The 12,632-nt window shown below is 36.1% G+C and overlaps 1 protein-coding gene across 13 annotated transcripts in view; it reads right to left on the bottom strand.

The window, feature by feature from the left end:
* Tut4 (terminal uridylyl transferase 4) overlaps positions 1-12,632 on the bottom strand; it is a 180,314-nt gene that overhangs the window by 56,491 nt on the left and 111,191 nt on the right. For 12 of the 13 annotated variants that reach the window (XM_063287719.1, XM_063287722.1, XM_039109973.2 and 9 more), the window contains 5 exons: positions 10,882-11,059; positions 8,553-8,641; positions 7,253-7,304; positions 4,057-4,126; positions 1,065-1,191 (listed from right to left, as the gene is read on the bottom strand). In XM_063287719.1, the coding sequence (XP_063143789.1) occupies positions 1,065-1,191; positions 4,057-4,126; positions 7,253-7,304; positions 8,553-8,641; positions 10,882-11,059 (516 nt within the window). The remainder of the gene's footprint in view (positions 1-1,064; positions 1,192-4,056; positions 4,127-7,252; positions 7,305-8,552; positions 8,642-10,881; positions 11,060-12,632) is intronic. The other variant, NM_001107953.1, reaches the window with a different exon arrangement.

Genomic DNA, 12,632 nt, shown 5'->3' with positions numbered 1-12,632 from the left:
AAAACAAAAACAAACAAAAAAAAAACAACCAATATAATGATTCATTATCATAGTGCCCATTTATAGTGCTACAGTCTAAACTTCTAGTTCCCCTTAGTCAAGTACAGTTCAAAAATACTGAAAAGTAGGCTCAAGTTGTAGATAAGTGCAGAACCCTTGCCTAGAATGAATAAGACTCTAGCTCATTCCTCAGTGTTGGCATGAATCAAAAATAAAGTTTTAAAAATAAGTAATGGTTAGGAGGGCAGTGGTGGCACACACCTTTAATCCCAGCACTCAGAAGACAGGAAAAGGGATCTCTGCGAATCAGCACACAGCCTGATCTACAGATGAGTTCTGGGGCAGCCAAAACTATACAGAGAAACCTTATCTCAAATAAATAGATAGATAGATAGATAGATAGATAGATAGATAGATAGATAGATAGATAGATAGATAGACAGACAGACAGATAAATAAGGACTAGGAGAGAAGAAGGGAGGGAGGGAGGGAAGGAAGGAGAGAGATTACTCTTTAAAGGGAGATTAACAGCACTCGTCCTTGTAGAGGATCTCAATTCAATTCTCAGCACCCACATGGACGATTAAAACTGTCTGTAACTCCAGTACCAGAGGCTCCAACACCCTTTTTCTCACCTCCCCATGTCCCAGATACCCAAGATATACATTTGAGAAAAGCACCTGTACACATTCAATAAATAAATTTGAAAGAGAAATGTAAATAAATTAAGTGAAAAATTCTAAAAATAAACAATTTGCAAGTTCAATGTACTGCACTGTCATAAATGTCCTATTTTATTATTCTCTTACTTATAAATTAAACTTTATCACAAATATGAATAACGAAAAACTATTATAATGGCTCAGTGTCATCTATAGTTTCAAGCATCAACTGAGGGACGGAAAAAGGAACTTATTACATGCATATAAAACCTTATTTTAATGTCTACGATGAAATTGGCCACACAATTTCCCACGGGAGCTGACAACTACTTTCTCCTACATATTATGATTTATATGTCAAAACAAGAAAAAGCTTGACTTATTTTCTTCTGTTCCACTTACCTTAGCCCAATAGCGAAAAGCTAACACTAAGGGAGTGAAGACCGGTTCCACTTTGCCAAGAGCAGCAAGTAAGTCAGTTGTGAGACATGCCATATCATTTCCTGCACTTACTCTACATAGTAAACCACTGTGAATGAGAAACAATTTCACCGTATTAATGCCTTTAAAAGAAGAATGCTTCAAAATCCCCAGAGGCTATCCTTTTCAGTCATCGTATTTTAAGAACCAAAACAGTTATTACAGGAACTAGAGAAATGGCTCAGTAGTTTAGACCCTGAACTACTCTTGTAGAGGACATTTGTTTCATTCCTAGCACGCACAAATAGATATATATATAATTAAAAATAATTGCTTTAAGTCATAGTACAACTTGTCTTCTGTTTAGTTATTGTGTATGAGCACATGTGTGCCATGATGTGCATGTGGAAGACAGAGGACAATTTGGGGAAGTTGGTAGTCTGCTTCATGTAAGTCCCACAGATCAAGCTCAGATGGTCAGGTTTGGGGACCAGTGACTTTATCTATGGAGACATCTTAGCCTACATTTTTGGGAGAAATAAGGACAGGATCTGGCTATATAGCTCAAGCTATGATTATCAGCACAAGCCACCAACAATACTAACATCTTCAATGTCAATATAGCATACTTCTAGTTCATTCTCCTCTGCTTTGTCCATGATAAAATAAATTAAAAAAAAACAAAAACAAAAACAAATGTACTAGCTATACTTCTCAACTTTTGTATTCAAGCTTTCATAATTTTGTGGTTGCTATCAAGTTAAAGGTTAGAATTTACTTATCAATCCATGACTCATGCTTTTGTAGAAGTGAAACAGGAGCTGCCTTAAGTAGAATGAGAGGAATACAGTAGAGAATATCTAGGGGGAAGAAGGGGAGTAGCAAAAAAACAAAATGAATCTGAAGCTCTATGTCCCATAATGGCAGTTTAATAAAATGTTTAAAAAAAAAAAAGTTTTCTGTTTTGTTGTGACCTACTAGAAGTCAAATGCCTATTTTCCAGTATTGATTTTGCCTTAAAAGATATAAATTTGTACAAATGCTTATCCCCTCCCAGTCTCAATTTTCCAATTTACAAAGTAAGGAAGTTAGGTTGGAAAGATGGGTTAACCAGTCTGAAGATCCTTGGATCCCTTGGATCCTACCCTGTGAACCCAGGCGAAGCTTTGAAGGAGAACACTAAGATTATGAAGTCTTCTAACACTGACACATGTATCATGGAAAACAAATATTCATACATATACATTCAATCTCATTAAAGTAGATCTCCATAGAACCTTCTGACTTTAAATTTAAAAACAATTATTAAACTACAAGAAAAACAACTGAACAATCTACAGAAGAACATCTATTTTTGTACTTTTCCCATGTTGATCTCAAGTAATATTCAGCATCCTGTTCCCCCCCCCCCCCCCAAGACAAGGCTCTGTAGCCTTGGCTGGTCTGGGTGGGACTCACCATGTACACAAGACTGGCCTCAAAAGGATAGAGATCCCTGCCTCTGCCTCACCAGTACAGGCTATAAAAGCATGCACCACCATAACTGGCTAATTTTCCTTTTTCAAAGGTACATTTACCCTCTCAGGCCTCCAGACATCTGACTAGAAACATAATGAGTCATAGTAATTAAATAAAAACTACATTGTAAAAAAGTATTTCTTACACTATTACTTTTGTATGTGTGTGTGCATATATATGTACATCCTTATATGGATGTGAGAGAAGACAACTTTCAGGAATTGGGTCTCTCTTTTTACTGTGTGTATGTGTTAGAATAAGCTCAGAAATTTCAGGCTTGGCAGTCGTGCTCTTAACCACTAAGCCACCTCACTAGCCTCTCAACTATAATATTCAATAAAACCTTATCCTGAATGGCTATTTCTTAATTTATGTTTATATGTCCAGAGCAATATAATACTTTTTTTTTTATTAACTTGAGTATTTCTTATTTACATTTCAAGTGTTATTCCCTTTCCCGGTTTCCGGGCAATAATACTTTTTTTTAAAGATTTACTTATTTTATTTATATGAGTACACTGTAGCTGTTTTCAGACACACCAGAAGAGGGCATCAGATCGCATTACAGATGGTTGTGAGCCACCATGTGGTTGCTGGGAATTGAACTCAGGACCTCTGGAAGAGCAGTCAGTGCTCTTAACCACTGAGCCATCTCTCCAGCCTGTAATATAATACTTACATAAAAGTAAATGCTCTTAGCATTGTTGGGTGGGTAAATTAATTTAGACAAAAAAAAAAAAAGGAAAGGAAAAAGTTTCACCTAGACTATTTTATTTTTTAATTCTCTGCTAGCTCAATTTCTCGATCATACAAATTTGGCATGCATTAATAAATGACGACTAGTATGGTCATATAAACCTGAAAAACCTAAAATACAAAATTTCTTCTCTTGAAGATGTTGGCCACGAAATCTGGTTCTTTGTATGTTTTGGGAGGAAGTGGAGTTATTGTGTATGTGTATATAAATAATGTCTTATTTGGAATCCAAGGGATAGAATTCAGTTTGTAAGGTTTATATGGCAAATGAACCATCTTGCTGTCCCTGGGATGGATTCGCATCTGTGCAAATGGCTGTGAATATGTTTGTGCATGCGTGCATACATGCGTATGTATGTGTTCACAAATATGAACAGATTTAGTCACACATGTGTAATGACCAAAAACAGAGGTACATGTGGGGTGCCTGTGACTATTGTTCTCTTCATTCTTATTGAAAACAGGGTCTCTCACTAAACCTGGAGCTCACAATTTTGGATAGGCTGGCTGTCCAGCAAGCCCCTAGGATCTTCCTGTTTTTCCCAGACATAAGATTACTAGGCTTGTTTTATCAGTGCTGGAGATCCAGTTTCAAGTCCTCATATCTCATGTTTGTGCAGCAAGCACTTTACCCACTAAGCCATTCCTGAGCCCAAGGTTTGCTTATTTGTATAAATACTTTATTTTCTTGATTACCAACCTTTTCCGATCTTTGCACACCACAACAGGAACTTTAGCATGAAAATCAGATTCCACATCTACATATAATGCTAATAAGAGGGGGGGAAAGTAAGTTAATGTCAGTATTTTTAAGTAAGTAATAAACAGTATAAGTAGTAATTTTCATTTTAAAATTCACTCTCATTACTTCCGTGGAATAACTAACTCTTCTCATTATGAAAATGAACACAAAAGAATCTCTTACCTCTACTGGTGTCATTTGTTATCTGACATAAGTCACAACTATAATGTCAAATACTGTTTGAAAATCAGAAGCACCATAAGACGAAAGGGCTTCTAACATCTCTAAAAGTTTGAATATTTCCAAGTAGATATGGAAACTTCATGGATATACAGCAAGAGGGCATATCACTTACTTTTGAGGGCTACAGTCATAGTAAAAGTATGCTTTGCTTTCAAGTAGAACTCTTGACCCCACACTGTTAATATTTCCAAAATCTGCCTAATGGAAGCTTCTAAGGTGACAATAACGGAGGAGAGCATCTACCCTGAGATCTACCATCAAAGTACACCTCATGTAGTAAGTACCACTTTGGGGTCTGGGAGAAGTTCAATTGCTAGCACCCATGTGATGGAACAAACATGCACAGGTATATAAAATAAATTTAACTTAAAAGTTAAATATAAATATCCACTTATGTATAGACAAATGGACTGACATTTCATTTGGAAAAAAAAGAAATTTCTCAGTAGTACATGCTGGGATGATTTATGATTAAAAGTATGTACTAGAAACCCATTATGTCAGAAATATCTTTATAGACAGTGAATATGGCAGTAACTTAAAACACAAAAACAATGAGAGGTTTGAAACACAAATATGAAAACAACCTTGTACATAGCAGGATTCTACAGGAGACAATGAGAATATTAAATAGAACATAATTTCAGATGCTTTGAAACCTACATATAACTCAAGATAATCTCTCATGTAACAAAGACGAATGTTTTAAAGTTTGAATAGGCCGAACACCTCTCTATATTTCTCAAGAAGCAAAAACTTTTAAGTTTAACTCATATTTGTAATATGCTTTTACGTTTTGTGTATTCAAAAACAAGTATTTATTAGGAGATGCAACTCATTTAAAATATTTCTATATTATTTCTTATATAAATTACTTTCCCAGGACAATGTTGACAAGAAGTTCATAAATGGGCTAATAATACAACTTAGCAGATAAAGGCCCATGCCTCCAAGCCTAACAACATAAGTGTGATTCCAGGGACCCACATAGTATAAAAGAACAACTACCATGCCCATACCACACGACCACCACCACCACAACTGCCACACACACACACACACACACACACACACCTACATAATTAAAAAAAAAGGAAAAACAAATGATTTAGTAGAGTGTAATACACAAACTGGGGCTTGTTCTGAAATACTATACTCTTATTTTTATTTTGCTTCAAAGTACTTTACCTATGTAAATATCTTTTTTTAATAAAAAGCATTCCAGACAAGTAATATATGAAAAAAATACTTGGTATGATTCAGTTGACGTAACATAATGACTACGTTAGGCTACTATTACTGTTTCAAGTAGAAAGAAAATGGCCGGGCATGGTGGGCAAACACTTTTACTCTCAGCACCCAGCATCCAAAGGCAGAGACATGTGGATCTCTGTTACTTTAAAGCCAGTCTGGTCACAGGACAGCCAGGATTATGTAGAGACCCTGTCTCAAGCAAACAAGCAAACAAACAAGTGGAAATAAAGCCAAGCATACACATCTTTATTCAGCACCCCCTCTAGTTTTCTTCATCAGTGACTTTTCAATACGATGAAAATGGGCCTATTTATCTTCATTTACACATGAAATGCCCATAACAGAGCATTTCCCTTTTACTTAAGGAGATACTTTCTAAAACACCAGTGAATATCTGCAACCCAAGGTAGTATCAAACACTGAAAATACTAGGTTTTTCTTAATCATACATGCATAACAAATTTTATTATGAAAATTAGACAATGTAAAAGATTACCAGGAACAACCAAATAGAACAGAACAATTATGACATAGTAAGATGCATGAACATGGACTTTTCTGTGCATGAAATTGCAGAGCGTCTAATAAGCTGATAACTAGACAGCTAGTAAGAGACTAGTGGATGAAGCTAATAGGAATAGAATGCAATTTAAACAAGAGAAAGGGCTAGAGAAACGGCTGTGTGGTTTAGAGCACTTGCTCTTAACAAGGACCTGGGTTCAGTTCACAACACCCACATGATAGCTCACATCCATTTGTAATTCTAGTTCTTTAGAACTTGACACCCATTTCTGACGTTGGCAGGCGCGCGCACACACACACGCACGCACGCACACATGCAGGTTAAACACTCATACACATAAAATAAGTATTTTTTAACAAGGAATTGCTTGTTTTTAAAATGTTCCACTTAATTTTCAGATTGTGGTTGAATGAAGGTTACTTGAAACCACAGAAAGCAAAACTGAAAAAGTGATTGTAGCTCACTGACAGAACACATGCCTGGTGCAAGGCCCTGGATTCCATCCTGTGGTGATTTGAATATGCTTGGCCCAGAGAGTGGCATTATTAGGAGGTATGGCCTTGTTGGAAAAAAATGTGGAAGGAGTGTGTCACTGTAGGTGTGGGCTTTGAGATCCTCATCTTAACTACTAGGAAACCAGTCCCCTCCTAGCAATCATCAGATGAAGACATAGAACTCTCAGCTCCTCCTGCACCATGCCTGCCTGGATGCTGCCATGCTCCTGCCTTGATGATAATGGACTGAACCTCTGAACCTGTAAGCCAGCCCCAATTAAATGTTGTCCTTATAAGACCTGCGTTGGTCACAGCAGTAAAACCCTAGCCCTTAGCATTGAAATGAATATATAAATAAGTAAATCCTGCAGAAAAGAGAGACTACTGCATTAAAGGCTACTTTTAAATCAGATGAGACTTACATTTTTAAATTATTAACTTTGATACAGTATACCTAACTTAACCAACATGTAAATTACATTTCCAGGTACCCTACTAAATAAATATATACACATGTATATGTATATGTAGTATTCTTATACATGGTAGCAATTTTAACTTTGCTAGCAATATGTAAACAACACAGTGCATATCATTTTTAAAAAATAGATTTTTATAAAAGGAAAATCAGGAAACGTACCACTTTTTTTCAAAATTCCAAGCACTTGTATCAAAAGATCTGGATGATTCATCTAAAAAGTTTCATTAAAACAGAAGGACATTATTGAAGATTCAATTTGATAAAAAAATAACATTAAAAAATCATACTATGGATTTTAAAGTATAACCACCAGAACAATATTTCTACTTTTATATCAACAACTCTTATTTATGCAAGCACAGGGCAGACAGAAGCAGAGGATCTTTGTCTAAGGCCAACAGCCAAGTATGTTCCATCCCAGTTACCTGGCAAAAGTCAGGTATGCCTGACTCACTATAAAAGGGGCTGCTTGCCCATTCTGTTCTTGCTCCTACCCTCTCACCATTCCCTCCCCTCTCTCTCCCCCCATTCCCCCCCACACAACCACCTGCTCATGGCCAACCCCTCCAATCCCCCCCTCTGCCTTTCTCTGTCTCAATTATCCTTAATTACCCTTCCCATGCCATGAATAAACTCTATTCTATACTATATTGTCGAGTGGCTGGTCCCTCAGGGGGAAGGGGTGCCTCAGCTTGGGCCCGTGGAGGTACCCCTTTCCCCCATGCCTCACCACACATCCACCAAAACATATCCCCCTTCTCTTTAGAGATGGTATACTCCAGAATGTGACCCAAGTTCTTAGAAACACCATTTTATGGCCCACTGTGGTGTTTCATACCTATAATAGCAGCATTCAAGAGGCAGAGGCATGAAGATTACTGTAAGTTCAAGTACAACCTAAACTATACACTAAGTAGATTAGGAAATCCTGCCTCAAATAACCAAAAACAACTAAAAAATGCTTTTAGACCTATTTTTAAGTTCAGGAAAACAAAAAGATCAAGTACTCTGTTTTTAACTTAGTCAAGTTTTTTTGTTTGCTTCCCACCCCCAACCCCAAGGCAGGGTTTCTCTTTGTAACAAAGCCCTGGCTATCCTCGAACTCACAGAGATCTGTCTGCCTCTGCCTCCCCAGTGCTGGGATTAAAGGCATGCGCCTCCATTCCTGGGTTTATTCAGCCAGGTTTTAAACCCGGTTTTCTTGTTTCAATCTTTCTACTTTTCAGTACTACTTACCAGAAGTACTAACTAGTCAACAAGCTCAAATACACACATTTCTCCCTTTTATTACTTTTCTCTCCCTTCTTATTTAAAATGTAATAGTAACTTAAAAACTAGTCTTCATGGTAATACTCTATGGGTGAAAGGTTTTTTTTCCCCCTTCCTCCCTTCTTTAAAAAGATAACCCATTAAAATTATTAATTAATAATTAAGAGAAGGCTCTTTTTTAATTACTTACCTTGGGAGGAAATTTTATATCTATATTAACATCACTGCTTTTCAGAGCAAACTTTGTCAGAGATGAACCATACAACCTCAGTGAACATTCTGGAATAAAGGAAAATGAAGTATGAAACTGTAAATAGGAGTATTTAAGAAACAAAACAGGGGTTGGGGATTTAGCTCAGTGGTAGAGCGCTTGCCTAGCAAGCGCAAGGCCCTGGGTTCGGTCCTCAGCTCCGGAGGGAAAAAAAAAAAAAAGAAAAAGAAAAAAAGAAAAAAAACAGACAGACAAAGCACTGGAAACCATAAAGATGGCTCCATCTTTATGGAGTGAGGGGCACTTGCTGCTCTTGTAGAAGACCAGAGTTCAATTCTAGCACCCATTGGCAAGCTACAACCATCTGGAATTCCAGTTTCAGAGTATCCAATGGCCTCTTCTAACCTACTAGGCACTCTCACACACATACTACACACAAATTCATACTAGTCCCCTTACATGTACATCAAAATAAGTAAATAAAAACATATGGAAACTGTACATTACTTCAATCTCATGTCTTTTAGTCCTGGCATAATGATTTTTACAAAACTGACATCCTTTCTAACTGATCTATAAAATAATAATAAATGGTACCATAAGAACAATTATGGTACCAGAAGAAAGAACAAGAGAAAAAAACTACCATAAAAGTTTGGCGTGCAAATTCAAACAGTTCATTTAGAAACAGTCTAAAAATACTTAACAAGTAAAGTACTCAAGCAATGCCATTGTCACAGAATGTACTCTATTAGGTATTTATATAAGAACCAACTTAAGGAAAGGATCAGACACTTAATACAAATGCTTTTTCAAAATATGAAGCAACTCCAATTCAACTGATGCTGCAACTTAAAACACAGAAAAACTTTGTGGCTATCAAGATAAACAGAAGTTACCTATGACTTTCTCAGACTACCATATGTGCTGTTACAAAAACAAGGCATATTTTCAAAAGCTCACATCAAAGAACAAGTGAAAATAACATGTGGTACTGACCAGGCAGAATCAGTTTCTTAAAAAATTAACATTCATATTTAGTTGTATACTTTCCAAACTTAAAAATGTCTAAGCGTTACATTATTAAAATCATAAAAATTTAAGTCCTGAATTTGAAATAATATTGGATTACTTTTCAACAGTTCTAATCAGTATTCAATGCATTATTTAGGTAGAAAAACATTATTAGAGAAATAACAGAAAGTGAAATTCCATTTTTCCAATTAGTAATTATTCCTTAGGACTCTCACAAAAGGACTATATGTAACTATAATTAATCAAATGTCCAACATCTCTTTGAATGGTAAGAAATTATGTCTTGCTTAAGATACATTTGCCTTAACATTTAAAAAAAGAAGATAGACTACAACCTACACACATAAATGTATATAAGAATAAACTTGAATTTATAACACCTTGAACCCAAAAATAAATTCTCCCTAAAGTCTTTAAACTAAACTAATTTTCCCCTAACATTAAGCAATAAGAATTTTATTTAGTAATGTTAGAATGTCTATACTGAAAATAATATTTAAAAAAAAAACACTAAAATCCACTCAAAAATCAATGGTACTCAGGGGCTGGAGATGGCTCAGCAGTTAAGAACACTTGCTACTCTTACAGTGGATCCAAGTTCAGTTCCCAGCATCCCACCAAGAGGCTCACAACCATCTGTAACTCAGGCTCTGAATGATCTAAAGGCACCTGGCACATATGTAGACACACACACCCACACCCACACACGCAAACGCAAATACAAACACACACGCAAACGCAAATACAAACACACACACGCAAACACAAATACAAACACACACACACACACACACACACACACTCACACACACACACAATTTTTATAATAGACCAAAGTAGAATACATCTGACTAGTGAGAAATTACCTATGTACCTATTTTAAAATCTTTTTCTCATACTACAAAATTATTCAATTTCCTTTCTTTCTTTCTTTTTGTTCCATTAAAAGGAAATACTTTGACAGAAGCAGTTCGTAGAGAGGGAGATGGTAAAGGTGCTCGATGCCTAAGGACCAGAGGTACATCCCAGACCACAAACACTAGAAGGAAAGAACTTGTCCTCTGATTCTACACTTATATACCAATGCATAAGCAGTCACATATATACACAAACAAAAAAAAATTTTAATGTACAAAAAGGTCATTCCTAACACATTCAAACTCATCTACTTTTAAGAAGATATATATATATATGTAAAATTTACCCTAGTTTAAGAAGAAGTAAAAGAATATTTTTGATTCTATGAATTAAATATATAAAACAAATCTGGTACCTGGTAAAAATGTCACTATAACCTTTGACATTTCCTCCACAATGTCCTGGCGGATTCTGAGGTCATCATCTGTTATTCCTTGTTCTTTTGCTAATTCAACAACTGCAACACTTAAAGCAGCCAAGTGAGCAGGGGAAGGAGATGGGAGAGATCGAAGTTCACTCTCTTCTTGTTTTTCCTGTTAGCATATTTCACAACAATAACAAAGTTTCCACTTTAATATCCTCATACTTAAGAATAATTAGAAATAACAAATATTTATCTTCTGCACATGAGAAATAAAACATGCACTAAGTAAGTAAACCAAAGAAAAACTGGTGCTTTCAGGAAAAAGGATTCAAGGAATAAAAGGTACAGCAAGGGAGTTTACTAGTAAGCTTTTTAGAACTAATTTTAATTTTTTTTAGATTATAATTACATCATTTTATTAAATTTTAAAATCTGCTTTACAGCAAATGGTGAGAGAGTTTAGTGGCTAAGATTGTGGTCTGCAGCCAAGTGGTGATGGCCCAAGCCTTTAATCCCAGAACACAGGAGGCAGAGGCAGGTGGATCTCTGAAGTCAACCTGATCTACAGAGTGAGCTCCAGGATAGCCAGCTCTACACACAGAAAGCCTATCTTTAAAAAAAATAGTGAACAAATTTTGTGAAGGACCCCATTTCAGTTTCCAGTACCCACATCCAGTGGCTCACAAATGCTTTTATAACGCAATCTCCACGGGACCTGACATCCTCTCCAGGATTCTGCTGGTCCCCATAGATAGCACTCACACAAAAGTAAATAAATAAATGAATACTTATCAAAATAATAATTTTTAAAATTGTTCTACTGTGCTACAAAGTATAATAAATTCTGAAAAATCTACATTAAAACTAACAAAGGCTGATGATTCTGTAGCAGCAAAGACAGGTATCTTAGGTATATCAGAAAGTTATCAATCATATCTAATCAATGCAGGCAGTATCAAGTCAAAGGGTCATAGAGTATTTTCACACACACACACACACACACACACACACACACACACACACAAACTTAAAGATTATTAGACTTTACCAACAAACTATGAAAAAGCTTCTATGCGAATGCAGAGACTTTCTGGAAGATCAGGTGAGGGTTCCTCTCAGAGAAGTTATGTGAGCTGAGACGTAGGCAATGTACTAGTTGTATTACAATGTTCAAGAAAAATTAAATAATACACCATTATACTTAGAAAAGTACTCTATTCAAATCTGTATATGAGATATTTAATAAAAATAATTTTGAAATGACAAATTCTGAAGAAGGAAGTTGATGAGGATTTCATATCATGCCATTTTCCTTCTAGTTCTTTCCTTCAGTCTTATTGGATTCATTCATGTCCTTACACATCTAGAGACCTTTCTTTATGATGTCTTTTTTTTTTTTTTTTTTTTTTTGGTTCTTTTTTTTCAGAGCTGGGGACCGAACCCAGGGCCTTGCGCTTCCTAGGCAAGCGCTCTACCACTGAGCTAAATCCCCAACCCCTCTTTATGATGTTTTAATGTCCCACATTTACTGTTTTTCTTTTCTTTTTTTTTTTTTTTTTCGTGGCTGGGGAACGAACCCAGGGCCTTGAGCTAAATCCCCAACCCCCTGTTTTGCTTTTTTTTTTTCTTTTTTCTTTTTTTTTTTTTTCAGAGCTGGGGACCGAACCCAGGGCCTTGCCCTTGCTAGGCAAGCGCTCTACCACTGAGCTAATCCCCAACCCCCCCTGTTTTGCTTTTTAAAC

Source organism: Rattus norvegicus, chromosome 5 (assembly GCF_036323735.1).
Source record: "Rattus norvegicus strain BN/NHsdMcwi chromosome 5, GRCr8, whole genome shotgun sequence".
Lineage (NCBI taxonomy): Eukaryota > Metazoa > Chordata > Mammalia > Rodentia > Muridae > Rattus > Rattus norvegicus.
This window is presented reverse-complemented; position numbering and strand designations above follow the sequence as displayed.